The following is a 23,217-nucleotide window of genomic DNA, read 5'->3' as shown; positions in this document are numbered from 1 at the left end:
CTTGAGATGACATTTCCAGATAGCGGCCACATTACCGGTACAAATGGATAGACGCTCTAAATGTTTGGGTCTGCAAATGTGACGGTACTAACCCGGTGTATCTATCCTACAAGAACGCCCCCTGGATATATCCATCGCAAAACGTCGTTACAACATTCGACAGAACAAAAGAAGGGGGATGCATGTGTGCGCCATGCCATCTCTCACGCTCTTCCTCCCATGTTTTCACCGAAATTTCCAGTGTCAGGAATATGAAAAAAAAAAAACATTAACAACGGAGCATACGCTTGCCCGCCCCCGTCTCTTACAGTTCGAAACACAAAGAAAGAGATCGTCTCTTCATATCTCGCCTCATCATCTCCCTTCCCTCTTCATAAAAAGCTGAACCCTCACTGATGCGACAACCCGACCTGCGCCTGGGCCTGCTGCTCCGCCTCCTCCCTCAGGCGCATCTTCACGGCCTCGTGCGTCTGCATGGCGGCCTCCATCTCGACGTAGCCGTCGCTGCCTCGCTCGGGCTGCTGGCCGGGCTCGCCGACCATGTGGATCTCGCCCATGCTCCCCATCATGACCATGCTGCGGCCCGTCTCCCTGCGGCTGAAGCGGCCGTCCATGCCCCACGCGCGCTCGGTGACCCAGACGCGACCCATGACCAGGAAGTGCACGACGACGAAGATGATGGCCATGCCGATGAGGATGCCGAAGCAGTAGCCGGTGACGGAGGCGGAGCCGTTGGCCTGGATGTCGAGGAAGGAGTAGACGTAGAAGTGCTGGGTGCTGTGGGTGACGTAGGCGAGCGCGAGGTAGAGGGCGAGCAGGACGGTGAGCGGCGCCATGTGCCACCACGGGCTGGGCGCGGTGCGCGGCAGCAGCACCTCGAGCAGCGCGAAGCCCGAGTTCATGGCGTGCGCCGAGACGTTGTAGTAGGCGGTGAAGGGCGTGGTGAAGGAGTTGCCCGCGAGGATGGCCCAGTAGACGACTGGTGGTTTAGACATTAGTTTTTGTTGTTGTGTTGGAGGAAGGACAAGAATCATAATAAAGAAAACTCACTTGTTACGATGAACGGGAAATTAGTAATGGTGCTGTAGTAGATGGCGTGCAGCACCTGCAGGGCCGGGGGCCAGCGGGCCAGCAGCGGGCGGCCGGTCAGCCAGTAAGTGCCGGTGTGCAGGGCGGCGAAGGCAAAGTAGAAGGCCAGACCCCAGTAGGTGAGGTTGGTGAAGAACGAAAAGGATTGGCCGGCGCCGCCGAGGTGGTGGGTGCCGCGCCACGCCAGGTTGAAGAAGGCGGTGGTGAAGGCGTAGACGGACAACAGGGCGCGGAGGGCGAACAGCACGCCTGGCGGCAGCAGCCACGATGTCGCGAACCGGTGCGACGGGTCGAAGGGCGTGTCGACCAGCGAGACGAACTGCAGGCGTTTGATGAAGGCCATGGTTGGTTTTGGCCTCTCCGGTTCTCCCTTCTCGTTCCCGCTCTTTTTATCTGTCTTGCCCTGGGGAATTGAAGTCTGGTTGCGAATGTGCGGACCCTTCTCTTTCGTTATGTTATGTGGAACCGATGCCGGATGCTCCGGTCGGGAAAAGCCTAGCGAGCGCCGAGGCCTCTGCTCCTGCGCACTACCTCTTGGGCCGGAGGCAGCGTTGTCTTGAGAAGGCGAAGGAGGCTCGATGGGGTTTTCACACCTCCAGGTGTCTCTGTTGTCCGGCAAGGGGCATGAGAGAAGAGGAAAGGAAAAAAACGAAAGGGCCAGACCAGGCCGGAGTCAGGACACGGCGCGCATATAAGCTGACGCAGATTCATGATCGGTCGGGTGCTAGGAATGGGCCAAATTGACGGGCGGACAGGGCTGCCGGATGGAGGATGATGTGCCGCTCGCTGGCCTTAGCCGCAAAGTGAAACGGGCCTGTCCCCGGCGAGATTTGCTGCTCGAGTTCTTTTTTCGTGCCCGACTCGCCCGTGCGCCTTTGTTGTTATCGTGGACAAGCTCAGCTTGCAGCGGGTCGATCGGGAGCTGAGGCCCAAAAGGGAGCGCAGCACCGGACGGGCGATCGCAAAGGGCGTCGGCCAACAAGGGCGCCACGAGCTGAAGCTTCACGACTGGCTGTTGACTCGTGGTCCCTGACTGGTCGGCAGCCGCCCGCTCGCTTGTCGCCGCGCCCGTGCGCCATGCACGCCCGTCCCACCTCCGCTCCACTCCTGAACACGCAACCCAGCACCCCGGCCCCGGCCCTGGACGCCATCCAAAGCCAAAGCCAGCAAAATGCACCCCATCGAGCGTGTACAATCGCCACCGCTTGCAAAACGAAGATGGTTCCACCCCCTGCGTCGCCTACTTGGGCCCCACTCGGGTGCATACTGCCGGCAAAAAAAAAATCCCTCGCTCCACCAAGATCGGCATCGTGAAGGTGAATGGCAAAAGAATGAGCGTGTACGAAAAAAAGGAATGTACGACGGCCGAGGTTTGAACTCGGGACCTTCAGTGGTTTCAGGAGCGTTGCGTTAGACGCATTGCAGACTGTTAGACTGACGTGATAACCAACTACACCACCATCGCTGATTGACCAAGCAGAGGCCGCTCATTGGTCAATTTGACTGACCAAGTTATTGATAGAAAGCTACCGCCCGTTTGTGATTATGTACTTCAAAATGTAGAGCAAATCTTCCTTGATGAGGAAGTGACCTTTCTGATGGTGGTCGCCGATGGACTTGGAGGGGCTGTGAATTGGTGGGAATCGAACTCGAAATCATCATCCCCGTCTGTTCCCGCGTCTAGGCGAAGCTCTGCAGTTGGGCTACACCTGATCCGGTAGCTCATGTACAGGCGGTGAATGCGGCGGAAGCTGGGATGGCGAAGGGGAATGTGAGATCATACAGCCAATCAGGCGTGGGGCTACCATCCGATCTTCAAATCACTACTTTCAATGAACAGTTAAAGCTGCTGCATGGACTTGACGTGGCGCCTGCATCCCCAAGAAGATTCACGACGAACTGGCGGAGAATTCATCATCACTTCCTTCTGCAGTCCTCGCCGCTTTTTTTGAATTTTATCTTTCAATCACACTGACAACGATCATCCCCACGAGGTGGACAGGCAAAACAGTGTTCAAAGTAAGGTACAGTAGGCGCCACCCGCTTCTCCTTGCACTCGTGGCCAAACGTCAAAACCGTCGTCTCCGCTGTACCGGGTAATTATACGAGACACGGTATCCCAAAGGGACAGTGAGCGAGAGTCAACACAAATCATGTCTTACGATGACAACGATGCCAAGGGTCAAGTATTCGTCGGCTAAAACATGAGTCAAGAGGCATGGCGAAGGGACGTGTCATCGAATCCGAGCGATCCTTTAATACCGTCTTCTGCCGCATGATCGCGTCTGCAACAGATCGCCACACCTGCATGAAGCGTCGCGTCAGACGCTTGCGTACAATCATCACCTCACGCTTTCCCACCTTGCCGGATGCCCCCTCTCCACTCTTCAAGCGACGTGGATCAGTTATTCATGCCACGTATGATTCCCTCACAGCGCTAACAGGAATGGTTACAAAAATCAATAGGACAGAGCGAAGAGACTGAAGAAGATCTAAGACTCAACATTCGATAGCGTGCGGCTGAAAGTTATACAGGCATGTGGCACATGCACCGCCGTCAGAGACAAGGGGTTGGTGGCGCAAGTCCCAGCGAACACCTTTGCAGGCACGCAAAGCTCACCTCCGCACTGACACGAAAATGGGCAGGTGGCACATCGACTGCTCACGACATCTCTTCGCCACGCTGCCGCTCAATCTCTCAAACTGTATGCATGTTTAACTTCGCCTTACGAAACATATGCATAGTTAACGGTCAGTTGGCTAACAGGAATGCAGGGGGGCCGTTCGTGCTCGAACAGTGGGAGCTACCTCCGACGTGTAACCTTCTCTGTAGGAACACGCAATTGCGCAACCTATGACATTACCAAGCTGCCGGATCAATATGCAAGGTGTGGATGTTCATACGCCCGACCACCTGCGAGGCTTGAGATCTGCATGCGTACATCTTGTCAGGTCCGGCACTGAACGAGATTCAAAATGAGGTGAATCGAAAAAAGTTTCAAACGCACCTGATCATTGGTAATCACGCCGAATGTCACTGGATATGCGTACAAGCTGCGTACACAGCTGGGTTGCAAACAGAACAACGCGACGCAAGAGAAAACAAAGAAACTTCCGGGACCCAAATATTCCCTACCAGGAGAGCCTGTTTTGCGGTTTCTGGCGGTGGATCGGTTTCTGCGGAACGGCAAAGGAAGACTGAGGCAATAATTCACGAACTTCAACCGAAACACCTCCAGGAGTGCCTTGATATGAACGGCGATCGGAAGAGAGGTCCTCGTGAAGCATAACGTTGCCTCTATCCCACGGGCTTTTAGTACTGTCCTTGGGTCAATTTAAAGATGACGAGGCGATGTTGAGCATATAATTTCAATGATGTGGGTAGAGAAATGATATTGATTTGAATGACATTGACTTGAATGATATTGACTACTTGAATGATATTGCAAGTGCTCTCCAGGCGAGCCAGTTCCAAGTATAGTAGGTTATTGAATGAAGATTGCATACTGAAAATGCAACAACAACGAGAAATTATAAATGAAACCCCCTTTTCTAATTCCAAAGCCCCACCATCTATAGTCAAACACATCAGTCATTAGAAATATTAGGTATTAGTCACAAAGCCACTCCACCCCGCTACTTCTCCTCATCATCCACCTTCTCCTCTCCCCTGAACCCCTGCTCCGTCGCCAACGCCTGATCGAGCGGCAAGCCCTCGACGAACATGCTCACGACGCCGGCCACGGCAGCCAGCGCGCACATGACGATCCACACGCGCCTCAAGCCGAAGACGTACGCGACCTTCAGCTGGGCCTTGGCGGGGCTGTCGTCGGCCATGTTCTTGATGACCTCGACGAGGCCGCTGGCGTCCTTGGACAGGGCGGCGGCGCTGGGCGCCAGCAGCGGGAACGTCTCCAGCTTCTTCCTGATCTCGTTCTGGAACACGACGCCGCCGATGGCGACGCCCAGCGTCTGGCCCAGCGCGCGGAGGAACGCGAACATGGTGACGGCGGCGGCCTGGTCCTGCGCGCTGCTCGCCGCCTGCACGGCCATGCCCATCGACGGGAACAGGATGCCCGTGCCGAGGCCGGGCACCAGGTTGAGGAAGATCCACGACGCGACGGGCGTGTCGACGTCGAGGTAGATGAGCAGGCCGAGCCCGAACGTGGTGAGGAACCAGCCGCTCCACAGCGCCCAGCGGTAGCGGCCCGTGTGCGCGATGGCGAAGCCGGCGGCCATGGCGGCCGGGGCGACGGTGAAGGTCTGCGGGAAGAGGGCGACGCCGGCGAGGATGGGGGAGTAGCCTTTGACGGCTTCGTAGTAGAGCGGCGCGTAGTAGAGCTCCGACCAGAGCACCAGGCCGTGGAGGACCGTCTGTGCAAAGGTCGAGGCGGCGGTGCGGTTCTTGAAAACGCGCGTCTGGATGAGCGGGTTCGTGGCGTAGCGGTCTTCGTAGATGATAAACGCGACGAGGGCGGCGGCGCAGACGAGGAGCGGGACGAGGGTGCGCCACGAGTCCCACGGGTATTGCACGCCGCCCCAGGTGATGGGGATAAGTAGGCCGGTTGTGGAGGCGACGAAGACGACGACGCCGATCCAATCGATGCGGGCGAGCTTCTCCAGCAGGGAGGTGGGCTTGAAGTGGAGCTTGAGGAAGAAGATGACGAGCGGCACACCGATGGCGATGAAGGGCAGGTTGATCCAGAAGATCCACCGCCAGCTAACGTTCTCGGCGAAGCCGCCTCCCAGGATAGGACCGAACACAGTGCCCAAACTCCACATGGCACTGATGAAACTGAACCACTTGCCACGCTCGCGCAGCGGAACCAGATCGGTAACGACAATCTCGGTCAGCACAATGATGCCGCCGCCACCAATTCCCTGGATGCTACGGCCGACCAGAATGACGGTGAAGTTGTTCGCAACGGCAGTAATGATGGCACCAATACCGAAGAGGGCCAGAGACAGGTATATGATGGGCTTGCGGCCAAAGACATCGCTAAAGGAGCCCAAGACGGGCTGGAAAACGGTGCAGGTCAGGAGGAAAGATGTGCCGGCCCAGAAGGCTTCAATGGCGGAGCCATGGAGAGCCTTAGCCATGATCTGCGAGGTATGGTCAGTGAGCTGGCTGGTATGAGGCAGGCGTAGGCCTTACCGAGAGCGCGACAGAGATGCTGGTGGCGTCGAGCGCAGCCATCAACGTGACGACGGAAAGTGAGCAGAAGGCTACATAGAAGCGCCAGTTGGGGTTGAATGCAGGCTGGTCACTTGTCTGAGGAGATTCCGAGCCTGGGCTCTGATCTTTCGGCTCGACGAGGTCCATGTCCTTGGACATGGCCTCTGACTTGATTGAAGCGGCCTCCGAGTGAGGTAGTGACATGTTGAAAGGCGTGGATGGCTGGGAGGTGAAGACAGCAACAAAGTACCACGGTACCGGGACCCTTTTGTATAGACCACGGCAGCTGCTCAAAGTACCGTGGGACAGGGTCTGGGTCTGAGCGCACTGCCAAGTGGCTGAAATGAAGTGGCTGAAAAGCTGACGGTTAACGCAGCCAGATCAGCTCGCCACGTTGACGTCGAGGTTCAAAGGGGAGATATCGATAAGGGGTAGAAACGACGTCGTGGATTCGAAGTGCCCGTTGATGGATACTGCACCACTCAAATGCATTATAAAGAAATTCATGGTACGCGATGCGATGCGCATCCAGGTGCAGTCGGGCTATCATTATGGCCGTGTGAAGCAAACGTCAGCAGCGAGAGCGCTCACGGAGATCTCCTGACCCACGCCCACGGAGTTACCGAAGGCTGGCGGGACGATGTTGAAGCCGCAACGTTGGCGCGAGCAAAATGGGTGAAAATCAGCCTCATGGTCGTGGCCGGCGATCCTTCCGCGCACGCCTTCGGGCCGCGCCAAAGCTGTCGCCTGCGGGAGAGTGGACCGAGCGGGCGCACGTTGGCCCGGCTCGTGGGAGAGATGTTTGGGAAGAGCCGGAAGGATTCGCAAGTACCGGCCTAGAATTCGTCCGACTCAAGCCCACTTCACGTGCTCGCTTCTGCTGCTCGGCCCAACCCAGTTCCCCGTCTTCTTCACCCCAGCTTCTTTTTATGCGGGTAGTTGGACGCATCTGTTCGCATTTGGGACCTACATTTACCTCCGGACGTTGGACTAACCACACATGAGCGTGGTGCATCGGAAGGGTGCAAATAGTCGTGGTCGGTTTAACTTTGTTAGTCTGCGATAACAATGTCGTCGCGACTTCTGTTTGCTTCCACTCCACCTGCCAGTGGTGTTGTAGTACAAAGGTCGAGTCCGGGCGAGCAAACAAACAGTGCTTTGCTATGCCCAGGCCAAGCCGATCATGCGCTGCACATTATTTGAGAGGTCAGTTTTAGAAGAACCGCGACACTACTGTCTCAGCGTGTTCCTCAAGTGTTTGTGAATAGCGCTTCCAAGCCCATTATCGCCCTTTATATACTCACGTACCATTCCCTTTGTTACCCCTGCGCCAAGGTCCCCATCCGGAATGCTCGTCCATCCTGCACGTGCTCCGGTGCTGCCCTTTGTTGCAAGAGAGACAGAGACGTTTCCCTACCGTTTTCTCTGTCGCAGCTCCTGAAACATCCAAGTCATTCTGCTGCCCACTTTATAGCGCTCGCAACAGGCATGCCCCACGCCAAGGACCATGCTCCCCCTACAGCCCCCGTGTTCGGATCAAGCCATCAGTCGCCTGCGCTTGGCGGCATGGAGCAGAGCATATCGTCTTTTCGCGACTTCGTGAAGTCCACCCCGCCGCCACCGTCGAGCCCTGCTCCGCACCGCAAACCGCTACCGCCAATACCGCTCTCGCAGCGGCCCACGCTTGGCCCGCTCTCGCAGTCATCATCAATACTGACTGACAGCCTGCAGACGAGCCGTTCGGACAATTTCCTGAAAAGGAGGACGGTGGCACCATGGACGGCAGAAGACGAAATGGACCCAGCAGAGCGATCCCTCGAGCCGCCCAGGGACTTCTTCCTCCAGCCCGCAACCTACACGGCTAGCAACCCGAGCCTGTCCAAGCCAGAACCCCAGCAGCTTCCGCTTCTGCAGCCGAGGAGGTTCGAGCTGCTCATTCCCGATCCCTCGCGAGAGCCGAGCCCGGAGGTGAGGACGCCCGCCTTCGAGTACGAGCATCACGTCGAGTTCCCGCCAAGCCCGGCCTCGAGCAAACCACCGCAAACCCCGCTGCCGCCGATCCCGGGTGCCAGTACCATCGATCCCGTTGCCAAGCCGAAAGATCCGTCCGTGTTGAACAGGAGGACCCCCACGCCGCCATCTCCTGCGCCGTCCCCAAAAGGCACGCGTGTGGTAATCCCGGCGACAACAACCGTTTCCGAAGGAGCATCTTTCGTGATTTCTCCCTTCAGCCTGACCAGCCCGATCTCGCCCTGGACCGGTGCGGAAGATCCCTCGCCGTATCAAAACCACTACCAGCAGTCAGCAGCAGCGTCCACTACCTCGCCACGACGACTCGTGCCTCGCAGTGCCGCTCCGGGCGCCGACGACGAATGGGAGGAGGACTTCGAGGAGGAGACGGCGCGCATCCGCAGGGACCGGCTTTCGCAGGACTACCACCAAGCTCTCGTCGAACAGTACCGCGAGCTCGTTTCCCCCACATCGGAAATCTTCGGTGCCGTTGCCGATATGGAAGAAGAGCAGAACCATGCAGTTCTCAGGGACCCGCCGTCGTATCCGAAGCCGAGTAAGGGAGGGGACAAAGACAACGACGGTCTGGTACCGCTCCCGCTCAAGCCGAGGAGAGATTCCCCAGACCGGTACGATGTTGTCGATAGGAGCAGTCCGTTCCCGGAAGACCACTACGAGCCTCGCGGCCGGCGAAGGTCCAGCCTACTCCGTGAGAAGCTCCCGGCGCTCGCGGCCGGGACTCTCAATATGATCCTACCGTCGCAACATCACCGCCGGAACTTCAGCGCCGCAAGCTCCCGCAGCGGCGAGATACCCATCTCCCCACCGCCGCACCACGAGACTTTCGGGGGACGAGCCGTCCATGTCGCACAGGCTCGAACGTTGCGGACAGCGAAGGTCGGCCGGCGGCGGAGTCGAGCCTTCCCTGCGGCTGCTGCACGCCAGCAGTCGACTGTAGCGCGCGGGAAGACGAAGAAGAGGAAAACGAAAGGGAAAAAGGGGAAAAATGAGCCGGCAGAACATGCGGCACCTCCACTCACGCTCACACTCACCTCGTCCTTGTCGACCAACGACACCTCATCCACCCGTCCTTCCGTAGAGCGCGGTCGCCGCCTCAATGCGAACACGCCCATTCCCACCACCACCGCAGTAGCAGCACCAGCCACAACTGGACCCAACGCCTCCTTTCAGACAACCTTCCTCCCTGCTCCTCCTCATCCCTACACCACCTCCCGCAGCCCCTCGGCGGCAAGTTCATTATCCTACCCCAGAGCCCCACGCTCGTCTCCAAGCGCGGCGGTACCGCCGCCGTCATCCACCGTCATCATCAACAGACCACCCACCCCATCACCGCTCGCCCACGGCCTCAGCCACACCGAGATCCTTCCCCCTTCTTCCTCTTCATCCCCGGCACCTCGTCCAACATATCCACGCAAAATGTCTTCCGGTCCCCCTACCCCCGCCTCAGCTCCGTCACCACCACCACGCCGGCACCGTCGTAAAAAATCGTCCACGACTACTCGCATCGGCCTACTTCAGGCGCTCGGTCTGGGTAAGGGGGAAGGTAGCGGCCACAGCGGCAACAGCAGTGGTACCAGGCTACCATTCGTGCACGAGACGTCGCCGTCGCCATCGCCGCCGCCATCCGATCGGAGGAAGAACCGTAAGAGCAGCAGCAGCAGCGCGGCCGCCACCCGCATGCCGCAGATCCGCAGCCTAGCGGCCGCAGCGATGAGGTCTCCCTCGCATTCTCCTTCCCCTCCTCCCCCTCCTCCTTCTTCATCGTCCTCGCCATCGACGCTTGACAAGGAGCAGCAGCGGGATGGCGGCGGTAGCGGCGGCGGCCGGAGCGGGGCATCGAGTTGGCGTCTCAGCACGTCGGTGAAGCAGCAGCACCAGCACCTGTCGCTGTACAAAAAGGCCGTCGAGGCGCACCGCAGCCACCAGCGCGAGCGGCGGCAGCAGGAGATGAAGAAGTCGATCCGCGTGCTCGGGCAGACGGATCCGCAGCAGGTTGTGAAAGAGTATGTGAGGGTTGCGGCGGGGGCGGTGGCTGGGCCGGGGATTAAGCCGGCTTATAACAGTGACAATGGTAATGACAGGAGCACTGGGGGTGGGAGTGGGAACGGTGGTGATGCCAAGGAGGGTGGTGAAGGATGGTTGTGAGTTTTTATGGGGCTGATTTTGCTGGAGATGTGTATATGATGAGATGTCATGGGGTTTTGTCTTTTCTCGTGAGTCGTTGATTCTCTTACGACGGTATCGTGTACATCGTACTGTTGTGCATCTTTGGGCTTGCGGTAGCAGCGCATACTGTAGCTCTCGTCAAAGCAATTCTGAATTCATCTTACTAACTTGCTGAAGAGGGATGGCCCGTGCATCCGCTGTGGGAAGGGAATTCAGCAGAGCGTGTGTGCATCAACGCTGCGGTGCTCGAGAGGAAGGTGCGGCGCTCCTCGCCAAAGCAGCAGAAGGCCTTAAGAAGGGACTTGCGCAGCGAAGCTTGCTTGCATGTGAAACGGAAGGTCGACGTTTCCGTCCACGAGCGTCTCACCCGGACCAGGCGTGCTGTCAGTATGTCCGAAGGCGTGGGTGTAACATCTTCGAAAATCGAAACCGACGAACGTCGTGATGAGTGGGGGATGGATGTGTCGCGTAGGAAAGATGGGGGAGGAACACCCCCGGTCGAACATGCACGTGACCGCACCCAGGGCCCGGCTGGCGAATCGAGAGCGAGCGGGCGGTCGGGGCATGTCGGCGAATGGCAGCACAGGTAAAGCTTCCAACATCATCGCATCCCACGCGCGGCCGCGCTTGATACACCCGCCCCATCATCAACGCCGACCTCCAGCCCGCCATGTTCGCCGTCCGCAGAAGTGCAGCGAGGGCCACCCGCGCCTCGCGCGCCTCCGTCGCCCGCCAATCGCGCCGCCCCGCCTCGCACGACGCTCACCACCACGCCGCCGACGCCCATCACGGTCCGAAGGAGGAGCACTTCAGCGTACGCCCGCCCGCCCACAGCTCCGCACCCGCTCCCCGCACCATCTCCGACCCTGCTCCCTACCCCAGCTTCCGCGCGCGAACACACATGCCCACACGCCACCCTCCAATGGCTCCCCTTCCCCATTCCCCCAACCCGCCGCAACACCGACCGACTTGGATGCATGCATGCAACGGATAGAGAGAACAGGTGAAATGACAACAGCCACCACCACCAGACCGGCTTCTACGTCGCCATCAGCGCCATCCCCGCCGGCTTCCTGCTGTACCAGTGGACGGGCACCCCGAGCAACCCCGTCGACGGCCGCAAGCCGTACTTCACGCGCATGGTCGACGCGTACGCCGACTACCGCGCCGTCTGGGCCGAGCGCAACAAGCTGCACACCGACGCCATCGAGCAGGCCGCCTTCGACCGCCACCTCTTCCTCAACTCCACCCCGCGCCGCCACGTCGACCTGACCTTCCCCGAGTACGTTCTCTTGCCTTTCTTGCGGTCCCGTCTTCTCTTGTGTGTGCAATTGGGATGGAGAAAGGGGAGTGTCCGATATTGCAGCCCATGCAACGGGGGAGGGGAAGAAATAGGATGACAGACTGGGGCAGAGAAGCGGTTATGCTGACAGAGCACAAACAGGGCTTTCAACACTGGCTCGCCGTACAACGTCCCCGCCGGCTCGCAGGCCGACCTCACGAAGGTCATCGAGCACTACGAGAAGGCCAACTACGAGGAGAATGCCAAGAAGCGCGAGGCCCTCCAGAATGGCACTCTCAAGGCCGAGCAGGCCCCCACCAAGCTGGGTGGCGGCAGAGCTCCCACCGCCGTCCCACCGTCGCCCGCTTAGAGAGAAAGAGAGTTTTGTAGAAATACCATCAAATGCTGTTCGAGAGCTGTCTCCCCCTCTACCTCTGCTCCCAATGGGCGCCATCTTTCCACAACAAGATCAGTGCACGAGTATTTTTCACATCATTCAAAAGAATTAAGCACGTCAAATCATCATGTGTATAGCAGCTACCAGTTCCCCATTTCCCCCTCGTGGTTGTGAGCATGCCAGCTCCCACAGAGTGTGTACATGATAACCATCATGAAAGAAACCTCAATGCAGCCTGTCCCTGCGAAGCGTGAGTGCTAGTAGCCATCTCACTTTGCGGTGGGGGCAGAAGTGGCACTCTCGGTAGAACTCTCCGAGGTAGTCGCGCTTTCAACGGGACAATCAAGGGCGATAGCTGGTGGTGTTAGTGGGTAATGCATAACTGCTATGGTTCGACGACGAGAACATACCTTGCGCGTAGTACCGGTACGTATCGGCATTTTCGACTGCTTTCTCCGATTCCAAGTTGGCTGAATCAGGATAACCGTAGGCATAGTCGCGGGCCGGGGGGTCTAAGACGGTGCTCAGGTGCGCGAGTTCATGTATGACCACTCCCGTCAAGTCCAGTTCGCGACATTTGTCCGTGAGCGCAGGGAGGTTAAACGCGAGGTCGCAGAGGCAGATGATGTGGTATTGATCGAAGGCATAGGCTACAGACCACTCAACCGGATTGGCGAAGCAGAAACCGAGGACGTCCTCACAGTGGAATTTTGTCTGGCCTTGTTCAATTACCTCACACTGATCAGCAATTGCATCGAAGCGAGCGGCAACTCTGTCCTTTTGGACTTTGTCGTCGGTATGGAAGAACTGCTCGAACCTGACGGTCGACAAAGGTTAGCTCTTGCGTCCAGACCATTGATCCTCCGTGACTCACAGCTCAGTCGTCTCCTCCTTTCTGGCATCCTCGGCAGCAGCGTCCGCCTGGTGGGTGCAGCCACCATCGCCGATGATAGCATCCTCAACTCTCTGACCAAGATCTCCCTCGCAGCTGCTTGCGACGTAGATGTCCGTGGTCAACGATTGAAACCTGCTACGAGCTGTTAAGACCGTGTCGTTCACAAGCCGTCCGATCTTGATCTCGATGGTGTTGCTGTGAAACGCGACGGTGTCGCCCTTGAGCAAGGTTGAGGTGCCTTCAGCGTAGGGAATCGATCCAATGGCGACCACGGTGAAGTTTCCACCGGGTGTGAGATCATATTCTTCGGCAGCGTCAAATCGAACCGTGAGCGAGTTGCCGGTCGGGAGGTGGGTGAAGAAGTCAGTGGTGTAGTTTCCAGGTCCGGGAGGCGTGAACCTGATCCCCTCAAAGGGGAGCAGAGTACCTTTCTGGTGTCAATAGTAGTCCCTAGCGTGGAGTTGACTCGATAACTCACCGTGGGAGGCCATGGAGACCTTCTGAACGGGGGCGTCGCCCAGGAGCGTCGCCTTGTTGAATAGGTTGAGGTCACCCTGGCCAGTGTTGGTGATGACGGCCTGCATGAGCGTACGGCCGACCGAGCTCAGTTGAACGTCGATTGCGCCGCATGCAGCCACGGTCGCCAGCGCCAGCAGGCAGAGTTGGAGAATGAGCTTCATGGTGGGGTACTCAGGTGGTAAGTGAGTGTATGCAACGAGGAGATTGAACCGAGGCCACTGCCTGAGAGGTTGGTGGTAGGTAGAGGTAGGATGGAGGATGTCGAGCGAAGCTGGAGGCTGGTGGGCTTTAATAGGCACCCGCCTGGGGTGACCGAAATGAGAAGCGACGATGTCGAGGCGCAGAGGGAAGGTGCGCTTGAGGCTGCACACGACCCACCTGCTCGCCCGCACGCATCTGCTTTACAGGTTTGCTGGGTGGTTGAATACAAGATCCGGACGTATTCGACAGGAACTCGGAGGATGAGCGAAGAGCAGATCGAAGAGAAGGCGCAGCAGAGGGGTTTGGCTATATAATTAACAAAGTCAAAATCCCCAGTAATGACCCGTCCAAGCGACGACTGGCTGAGTGCTAGCGGAACCGTTCCCTTTGGGTTTAGGATTCTTCTACGGACGACAGCTACGAGCGTGGGCGCCCTAGGTGAGACTGGGGTACGGTCGGGTGGGTGTAACGGGAAAAAACAGGCGGTTCTCAAAGAGCCTGTTCCTATATAGCACGCTCCCCTCACGGGTTGAGCAAGCTCATATAGTTTTTTGCCTTTTTTTCCTTTTATGCCTCTGGTCTTGGTGGTGGTGAGCGTGCTCGCGGCGTGGTTCGAACTTGATAAACTTACATCAATGTCCATATCTTGTATTCAACTCCCTATGTGATGGTGTTTTTTTTTTTTTACACACAAAGACATCAACCACCAAAACCCTCCCATTACCGCCCACCGCCCCCGTCTTCACCGCCGCGCCCCATCTCCCACACTGCCGCCGCTGCCGCCGCTCCTCGCCGCCACCATTTCCCTCACTCTCTCGGCAGCGCTCTCCTGCAACCTTGCCGCCAGCCCGTCCACCTTCGTCCCGCGGCACTCCGGGCAGGCGTGCGCGGTATGCCGACGCTCCATGACGCGAAAGCGCGGGCAGTGCTCGAACGCGCGCGCATTTGCGTTGGCGTCGACGCGGCCGCACGGCTCGATACGGCGACGAGCGGCGGTGCCGCCGCGCATATGGCCGCATCTGTAGAGGTTGAAGATTTCGGTGCACATTCTCTCTTTCTTTCTCTCCTTCTTCCCCGCCCCCTTTCGTGGCGGTGGAGATTTTGCTTTTTCGTTGTCCGATCTGGGGGGTGTTGGAAGATGGGGAGTCGATGAGATGAAGAGACGTGTGGTTTTCTGCGCTTGTTTGACGGTGACAGCGAGCCTCGTCTTGTGTTTGGCAGATTGAAAAGGCTTCTTGACTTCGATCTGCGGCGGACTGGCTGTCTGTGGTGTTGCGGCTTCGAGAGGTTTGATATACTGATCAGTTGGTGGGCGCTTGATGGGCTTCGCCGCCTTGCGAGACGGAGCCTACTCTGAGGCTGAAGAGGTCAAACACGGTTACGGGTGAAAGGCGACGGGCTGAGGATAGGCGCGGTTTAATACGTTGGATTTGCGTGCTCCGCTTTCCGTGTGCGACTCAAACGAGACAACACGGCGCAAACCGTATTACTTCGGTCGATCACATCGCGAATGGGAACATGGCATGATCAGACGACAACGCGATAACGGAAGTAGTAATCTTCACGAGAGCCCAACGAATGGAAGCTCGGCATCAGTGCCCGGCGAGAACATGACAGCCCGACGTACCTCGAGTGCGCTCCCTCTCCACTGTACAGCTACCCAAGGCGAGTCCCCAACAACACGCGTATTCGCTGCCTTGTAACTCAAGCGTGGACTACTTGGCCGATCAAACGCCACCCGCCTTTCGCCGACTCATGTGTTGCCGCGGGAAGTAAGGTCAAATAAGATTGCGGGCGCCTATGTTGGTGCCCGAAGACTGACTCAATGCTCCCTTCCCCCATACCGGAACGGCTTCCGCAGCTTCTTTACACGCCGGCAATCACACGTTGCCAACGTGGGCCGCTGAACACTTTGTGCGGATGTTCTCATTCTGTATTGAACAACACACGCCTCGAGTGATCTTCCTCGACTGCCAATTGAAAAGGGTAGTAGGTTCTGTGCACGCGTCTGAAAACTTCTTGGACCACCCATCAAGAGGGTATGTTTTGTATACGTACGTCCAGATATCTTCTTCCGCTGCCCACTAAAGAGGGATGCACGTGTGCGCGCAACATGAAACACGGGCATGCTTCTTTTAACGAGAGATGATCAAATTCTGTGACTATCCAGTTTGAACAATCCTAAGAAAGAATGAATCATCCATACGAAGTCCGAAAACCGAACCAGAGAAATAACCGCTCGGCCGCTCAAAAGTACCAAGACATTGCCCCAATACCAGAAGCCTAGCAAACAAGACCCTTGTGTACTGGAAACCCATCGAGATACTGCTGTTTGATCACTGAGAAGCTGATTTGGTCCTTCTGATCCTTCTGAGGACGTCCGCCATCATCAGATCGTCAACGGTCACGGCCTCGCCACCGAATCCGTGGTGCTCGTCCCGCATTCCATCCGAAGCTGTCGCTTCAGACTCATCGATGTCGTCAGGGCCTAGAAGAGGCTTGCTGGTATCCCTGGACAGCTGCAATAATTCATCCATCTCCTTCTTCATCTGTGTCATCACTTCGGTAGTGTTCTGGAACTTTGAGTTGAAAGCCTCCAAGTAGGCAATTTTTCCCTTTGAATCCTCGTTCTGGGACTCCAATTTGGCACACTGTTCCCGCAGGGCTTCCTTCTCTGCAATAACGGGCTGAAGTTGCGCGTCCAAGTTGGTAACCCGTTCTTTCAGAGCTTCGTTGTCAGCGACAAGAGACTGCAGGCACTTATTCAACCAAGCCGGGATGGCGGCCAAATCTGCGTCTGTTTGCTGGCCCGTGGAGACCCTGAGCGGCACGGTCGAAGTGGGAGTTTTCGCCATGTTATCGTCGGCGTCGTCGGTTTGGAAGTTGCTGTCGTCGGTTGGAAAGTTGCTGTCGTCGGTTGGAAAGTTGCTGTCGTCGGCTGGCAAGTTGCTGTCGTGTTCTGAGAGAGACTCGGGTGGAGGAGGGGAGACTGTCGCCTCAAATGGTTCTGCAAAGTGCGGCGTCATCTCAGTTTTGCCTGTGTGCGCCGAGGGGCCCATGGTTGGCGAAGCTGGTTGCAGGGTCTTCTCGTGGTCCTCGACCCACGGTTGCACCACCTCTTCGGCACCACCGATTTCGGCTTCGATATGGCGCAGAGGAGAGGGTGTCTCATCTTCAGGCTCGGCAAGGAAGTTCATCCCGCAGTGGCGCGCAGTTCCGGCCAGATTGGGCGGCTCCCTTGGATATGGATCCTTTGCGGCTGGACCTTGACCGTCAATTTCGCACTCGATATGGCTCGGGGGGCAAAAGAAGTTGAGACTGCGGTCGTGCACGCTCTTGACCAATTTGGGTGGCACCTCTGGGTGTAAATCGTTCGACCCCTCGTTTTTCGGGAAGTAATACACTCTCTTGAAGCCTTGGGCTCGGGGGTCGAGGCCTGTGATGCTGGGAATTCGGGACGCTGCCATGATTTTCGGCATGAGAATTTCACTGACATCACTCTTCCCATCGCTCTCGCCGCTGCTCAGCGTCACTGACGTCTCTGCGCACGACATGTCCTCTTCAGTGAATGTAGGGAGAGCTACGTCTCCTTTAGGCGGAGGCGTTTCGATGGGAGTGGAAAGCTGTGTTTCATCCTTGGCGTCTTCCTTAGGCAGAGGCGTTTTGACGGGCGTGGAAAGTTCAGGTTCGACCGGTGTGGCGAGGTTAGGCAGGTCAACCGCAATTGAGCCCCTGGTGTCTTGCTCAGGCGGAGGGGTGTCGATGGGTATGGAAGGGTGAGCTTTGACGGGTGTGCAAATGTCAACCGCAGTCGTGTCCCTGATGTCTTGCTCAGGTGGAGGCGTGTCGATAGGTATGGAAATGCGGGGTTTGACCGGTGTGAAAAAGTCAACCGCGGTCGAGTCCGTGGTATCTTCTTCGACCGGAGACGTTTCGATAGGAGTGGAAAGATCGGCCGCAAGCAAGTCCCAGGTCTCTTCTTCAGGAGGAGGCGTTTCGATGGGAGTAGAAAGTCCAGTCGCACTCGAGTCCTTAGTATCTTCTCCAGGCGGGGAAATGTTGGCCGGTGTTGGAAGGTCAGGTAGGTCAGCGAGAACGCCAGGCTTCGCAGTGAGATCTACCAGCTCCGCATGGACCTCAGGTAGGTCAGCTGCGGTAGTAAAGTCCTCGGTGTCTCCTTCTGTTCCCTCCAGATCAACCACTTCTGGAGTGGGGTTGCTGATCTTCTTTCCCTTCTTCTTTCCCTTCTTCTTGTTCTTCTTCTTTTTCTTGGATGGCTTTGGATTCTTTGGGCTTTCTGATGACGGTTCAGGAGCATGATCGCCCTCGGGTTGCTCTCCAGTTTCCGGCTTATCGCCTTTGAGCACATTGAAAGGAGCCTCACGAGGTTGGATACTCTGCATCGACTCATCCCACTGGGGCCAGTCCGAAGATACGCACTTGTTTACGCCTTGTTTTTCGTCTTTCTCGGCAGTGCTTCCAGAGTCCTGCATGTCGCGAGAGTTCGAGCAATCATGGCAGTCGCAGCGAACCACATCGTCGGAACGAGCTAATGTGTTAGTAGCGCTTTCGATCGGGCTACTGATAGCATAGTATTCATCTTCGCTAAGCTTCAGGATCGGAGATTTCAATACTAGGAGCTAGTGTTTAGTCAAGGCTTGCCGGTTCAAACAATAGCATAGGAGCTTTGCGTGCTTACCAATAGCACTTTTCCCGCTTCCATCATGGTGTTCCGGGTTTGCTATCATACTGTCCACGACACCCCTTAAGCGCGCAACTTCCAAGACATTACCCGCTAAGTGAGCATCGGCGAGCTCAGGCATCAATTGCTCAACCTCACGACCAACGCCTCTGTCGTGCGCAAGCTTCCGCTCTGGATCCATGTAGTTTTTGGTAATTTCGACTGCGTTGTCTTGATCTTTCCACATGCGCGTGAACGTTTCTCTAAAGTCGCGATCTCCAGTTTCGTGATTTCCGTTGTCGCGGCGAAAGACCCATTTCACCATTTCCGCGTGTGTGATGTCCATAGAAGAGCGCGCCTTGGCCGCGTCTGGTTTCACGAATTCCTTTGAAACGAATGTGCCTACGAGACATTAGCTAAAATGCCAGAAGGGAGGAAGAATCCATGAACAGGAAGCATCCATGAACATACGGAGTTGAGTAATAAGGTCTGCGACCTTGGTCTGATCACCGCCTCCTTCCCAGAAAGCCTGTTGTCGCACGCCGCCAGCGCGCCAGAAACTTGCTATCAAGATATTAGCATGTGTAACACCCAAGTAAGTATACAAGTTTCATACCCTCCAGGTGGATCCTCTGCCTGAGCTGTTCGCCGCTATCTCCAGCCTCGCCGACGTTGAAGGCGTTGTTTACCACGACGCTTCCAGCGTTGACGGCACGAATGGCTCTGGTCAGCTCCTGGATGTGCAGGTTCCACTGCGCAGCATTTGCGTGGGTTGCGCTCGGGTCCTTGGGAGGGTCAGGTACGGTCGCGAAGTTCTTCAGAAGCTCGGCAGCGTAAATCGTGTTGGCCTCCTGGTCGCAACTGAATGGCGTTTCGGTGATACCTAAGCCGACAGGCTGGTGCGAAGTAGCCGCGCGGACCGACTCGCCATGGGTGATGTACTCGTCCGGTTCGGCCTTCCTGGTTTGGAGGGGCCCATCGTGGGGGGTTTCAGCATTGAGAACCATACGAAGCTCGCCGTTTGGCAGGATGATTCCCAGCAGCCTTCCGTCTCGTTCGTCTGTGACAGTCTCATACTGCACGTGTGGTGTTCCGTCCTCATCAAAGACGGGCGGCGCACCGGCGGCGGTCTGCTGGTCATCAGAGCTATCAGACACGATGCCCGCCTGGTATGCCTTGAGCTCGGCCAGGCTTTTGAATCGCGACCGGCGTGGCCCAGGTTTGGGGAACGGCGCCGGCAGTTGGTCTTCTCCGGTTCTCTCATTCTTCTTGATCGAATCGTCGCAAATTCGGGCAAACTCGTCCATGGGGAGCTCGTCGGCCGCCTTGCCCTTTTTGCCTTTCTTCGGGCCAGAAGCCTTGGCCTTGGCCTTGCCTTTAGCTCCCTTGCGTGTCATTTTTGAGCGGTTGAGTAGTATGCCAGCGGTAGGGCGCGGTGTGCTGAAGTATTGTGTAAAAATGTGCCGGATGGTCGCGCTGCTTGTGTCGTCCACGGATGACGAGGTGCGCGATGCGCGGTGCGCGATGCGCGATGCGCGGTGCGTGGTGCGGCGAACCGCTGGCTCGCGGGTTCTGTAGAGTAATGTGAAAAGACTGGGTCTAAGAAGAGAAGCCGAGTGGCGGACGTCGCAATCCGATGCGACAGTAATGATGTGGTTGGATGGCGGTCGGCGAGCAGCGTGGAGTTGGCGGACCATGGCCACGCGCGACTGCCCTTCAGGGAAGGACCGGGTGAAGGGTCCAGTCGCGCAGCGGGCGCGCTCAGGCTGACTCATAGAAATATCCGTTACATCGTGGGTAGTTGAATCCGATATCCGGACGTGAACGAGAACATTAAGGGCTCGCATTTGCGTCCGGGCGTTGGAATTGGATCGACCTACCTACAGATTGAGAACATCAAAGGTTCGCACTTACAGCCGGATATTGGAGTCGACTACCCATAGAAATAGAGGTGGCGTCGTTTCTGGATCTCAAAGCTTCTGTCTTCCATGGGTCGTAAATGCGCCATAGTATCTCGACCGCGCACCTTCCCACTCATATCCACCACCCATAGAACGACAACAATGCAGAACACGAAAAGCATCGCCGACAAGTGTCCGAGTCCAGTTTCATCTTTCGGCACAAAACAGGCCTGCCGGACAGCGGCCCAGGTGTCGTCATCGCCAAGTCCCGGACAGGTGCTCGTAGCTCGAAAAATATGAGGGTCAAGTAAAGATCCACGGCTCAAAAGCGATTTTGACCCCGGGAATTCGTCGTCTCTTGATCTTCGCCCGTGGTCCAGGTCCGGCTCATCACCTCCACGGCACAACTCCAGGAAGGCTTTGCCATCCTCTTCCTCTTCGCAAGACTTCCACCCCACCACACCATCCCACAGCTCCTCTACGCCGAGCACACCCTCGACGAATTTGTCCGCCCTCCCACAATCGAAAACCAGAAACGGCGACTCCCATGCGGGCGAGAACGCCACGAGCCATTCCTGCCAGTGGACTTGGCAGCCGAGCGCGGCTTCATGCTGCAGGGTGCCCCAGTCAGTCCACTCAGTGCGCTGGTTGAAGATTGACAGGAAGGCGCCGTCACTCTCCTCTTCCTCCTCTTTCTCTTTGTCATCTTCCTCCTCATCTTCCCCATAGTAGCCATGGTCACTGAAGGGCAATTCCGACTCCATGGCAAGATGGTGCGGGGAGCCTGCCCTGTCTTTTCTTCCTCTTTGGCTGTTTCTTTCTTATTCTCCCTCTCCCTTCTCTTCTAGTGCTTTCTGCGAGGAGGGTTCTCTGTCTAAGTAGCACACTCCCGACACAACGACTCGGTCTCCGCAAACAAGTATGAACGAGAGAAGTATGTAGAGCAATCCTAGGGAGAGACCGGGTGCCTACTGCAGAAGACAGCGACACCACAGACGGGTAGTGCGCGTGGGGACGTTGAAGCAGGGTAGAGTCGGAGAAAAGTAAATAGACTAAGAAAGCAAAGAGGCACAGTTCTAGTGGGATTTCCAAGCCTTTTAGACTTTTGTTCCCGACGCTTGTCTCACGAGGTTGGGCGGCCAAAGGAGGTATGGAATGCAGTTTTCGCATGTCCCTGGACGCCCAGCACAAGGCTTGGTTAGCGCATATTTCTGCGTCCGAGACAACGAAAGACTTACACATTCCTCAAACGTAGGGACCTGTCTTGGAATCTTTTGCAATACGCCTTGCCATAGTGAGTAGGGGTCCTATCTGCTCAGTCGGGGCGATCAGCCGATAAGTCCAACAGCGTATAGAGAACTTCGGCTCTCAAGATCTGTTCCTACTATGTGGGCTGCTGAAGCAAGATAGAAAGATACTTTCGACGACAAGGAAAATGATAATTGTATCTATCCACGCTCTATCAAATCTCATCTTGTCCAATAAGATGAAGCGAAATCTGGCTAATGCACATCCGCCCAGAACTCCGAATGAACCCGAGAGAAATTACTAGTAATAGTGAACTCTATTAATAAAAAGGAAAAAGTTCCGGTATCATGTAGGTCGTGAGAAGTCAAACTACTCTTCATGCCGAACCATTGGAGACGCCATTGCCTTTGTTGAGCTTGCCGCCAACAACGGCCTTCTCCAACGCCTGCAAAACATCCCTCTTCAAGTCCTCTCCATCTTCGATACCGCAGCTGACCCTGACGAGGTCGTCAAAGACGCCGGCAGCCTCACGTTGCTCCTTGGGGATGCCTGCATGCGTCATGCTGCCGGGGACCTCGACCAACGACTCAACGCCTCCCAGAGACTCGGCGAGGGTAAAGATTTTGGTGGCCTGGCAGAAGCGCTCGGCAGCCTCCTTGCCACCCTGGACACGGAAAGAAAGCATACCACCACCCATGCCATTGCGGTGCTGCTTGGCGGTGATGTGGTGTTGAGGATGCGAAGGAAGGCCGGGGTAGTTGACAGCGATGACATGCGGCGAGGCCTCCAGAGCGTGGGCGATCTGGGTTGCATTAGTCGTGGCCTCTCTGGCGCGCAGGTGCAGCGTCTTAAGACCACGGTGGGCGAGCCAGCAGTCGAAGGGGCTGGGGACACCACCGATGGCGTTCTGCAGGAAGGACAGACGCTCGAACAGGGCGTCAGAGTTGAAAGCGCAGGCGCCCATCAGCACGTCAGAGTGGCCGTTGATGTACTTGGTCACGCTGTGCACAACAATGTCGGCACCGTGATCTAGGGGGTTCTGGACGTAGGGAGAGAGAAAGGTGTTGTCCACAACAACCATGATGCCGTGCTTGTGCGCTATGCTAGCAACAGCGCGGATATCCACCAGGCTCAGCGTGGGGTTGCTGGGCGACTCAATCCAGATCAGTTTTGTCTCGTCGGGGCGGATCAGGTCCTCAATGTCCAGCTCAATCGACGGCGAGAATGTGACATGAACGCCATGTGCGGCGGCGACCTTGGTGAAATAGCGGTGAGTTCCGCCATAGACGTCGGAGACAGAAACAACGTGCGAGCCCGCTGCGAGAGACTGCAGAATGATGGCGGTGGTGGTTGAGCCAGAGGAAAAGGCAAGGGCGTAGCGGGCATGCTCAAGGGCGGCTATGGCCTTCTCGAAGTTGTCCCTGTAGCGGGCGCTGTCAGCGCGACTTATGCATGAGACGCGAGGGAGGAAACATTGTACCTGTTCGGGTTCGAGCTTCGGGTGTATTCATACTCGCCGACCGGCTTGCCAACCGAGGTCTGGGCGAAGGTAGTGGAGAGGGAAATCTAAGAATCGTGAGCGGGACGCCACACCACCGCGCGGGGCTCGGATTCGGAGCTGCTTACAGGAG

General features: G+C 56.9%; 7 protein-coding genes and 1 non-coding gene across 8 annotated transcripts; 2 read left to right on the top strand and 6 right to left on the bottom strand.

Annotated features, from left to right (window-relative positions):
- Positions 1 to 389: 389 nt before the first annotated feature.
- On the bottom strand, positions 390 to 1,432 carry SLS55_008228 (uncharacterized protein; the record flags this gene model as incomplete). Its single annotated transcript, XM_066779640.1, has 2 exons — positions 390 to 979; positions 1,051 to 1,432. 2 exons carry the CDS (start codon positions 1,430 to 1,432, stop codon positions 390 to 392), a joined length of 972 nt encoding a protein of 323 aa, XP_066630444.1.
- Positions 1,433 to 2,446: 1,014 nt separating this feature from the next.
- Positions 2,447 to 2,554, bottom strand: SLS55_008227. Its single transcript has one exon. It is a non-coding gene; the product is annotated as a tRNA-Val (tRNA).
- Positions 2,555 to 4,725: 2,171 nt separating this feature from the next.
- Positions 4,726 to 6,469, bottom strand: SLS55_008226 (uncharacterized protein; the record flags this gene model as incomplete). The annotated part of the gene is made up of 2 exons (XM_066779639.1): positions 4,726 to 6,192; positions 6,245 to 6,469. 2 exons carry the CDS (start codon positions 6,467 to 6,469, stop codon positions 4,726 to 4,728), a joined length of 1,692 nt encoding a protein of 563 aa, XP_066630443.1.
- Positions 6,470 to 8,059: 1,590 nt separating this feature from the next.
- SLS55_008225 (uncharacterized protein) lies at positions 8,060 to 10,441 on the top strand (the record flags this gene model as incomplete). The annotated part of the gene is made up of 2 exons (XM_066779638.1): positions 8,060 to 8,863; positions 9,815 to 10,441. The coding sequence occupies 2 exons, from the start codon at positions 8,060 to 8,062 to the stop codon at positions 10,439 to 10,441; spliced, it is 1,431 nt and encodes a 476-aa protein (XP_066630442.1).
- A 691-nt stretch (positions 10,442 to 11,132) lies between these two features.
- On the top strand, positions 11,133 to 12,114 carry SLS55_008224 (uncharacterized protein; the record flags this gene model as incomplete). The annotated part of the gene is made up of 3 exons (XM_066779637.1): positions 11,133 to 11,276; positions 11,494 to 11,744; positions 11,907 to 12,114. The coding sequence occupies 3 exons, from the start codon at positions 11,133 to 11,135 to the stop codon at positions 12,112 to 12,114; spliced, it is 603 nt and encodes a 200-aa protein (XP_066630441.1).
- Positions 12,115 to 12,410: 296 nt separating this feature from the next.
- On the bottom strand, positions 12,411 to 13,716 carry SLS55_008223 (uncharacterized protein; the record flags this gene model as incomplete). The annotated part of the gene is made up of 4 exons (XM_066779636.1): positions 12,411 to 12,496; positions 12,552 to 12,958; positions 13,016 to 13,463; positions 13,515 to 13,716. The coding sequence occupies 4 exons, from the start codon at positions 13,714 to 13,716 to the stop codon at positions 12,411 to 12,413; spliced, it is 1,143 nt and encodes a 380-aa protein (XP_066630440.1).
- A 2,376-nt stretch (positions 13,717 to 16,092) lies between these two features.
- SLS55_008222 (uncharacterized protein) lies at positions 16,093 to 19,834 on the bottom strand (the record flags this gene model as incomplete). The annotated part of the gene is made up of 4 exons (XM_066779635.1): positions 16,093 to 18,305; positions 18,507 to 18,839; positions 18,909 to 19,001; positions 19,054 to 19,834. 4 exons carry the CDS (start codon positions 19,832 to 19,834, stop codon positions 16,093 to 16,095), a joined length of 3,420 nt encoding a protein of 1,139 aa, XP_066630439.1.
- A 2,128-nt stretch (positions 19,835 to 21,962) lies between these two features.
- Positions 21,963 to 23,040, bottom strand: CYS3 (cystathionine gamma-lyase cys3; the record flags this gene model as incomplete). The annotated part of the gene is made up of 2 exons (XM_066779634.1): positions 21,963 to 23,007; positions 23,033 to 23,040. 2 exons carry the CDS (start codon positions 23,038 to 23,040, stop codon positions 21,963 to 21,965), a joined length of 1,053 nt encoding a protein of 350 aa, XP_066630438.1.
- Between the last annotated feature and the right edge of the window lie 177 nt (positions 23,041 to 23,217).

The sequence above is a fragment of the Diplodia seriata genome (genome assembly GCF_021436955.1).
Source record: "Diplodia seriata strain FDS-637 chromosome Unknown scaffold_8, whole genome shotgun sequence".
NCBI lineage: Eukaryota > Fungi > Ascomycota > Dothideomycetes > Botryosphaeriales > Botryosphaeriaceae > Diplodia > Diplodia seriata.
Note: the sequence above shows the minus strand (reverse complement) of the source record. Positions and strands in the feature narration are given on the sequence as shown.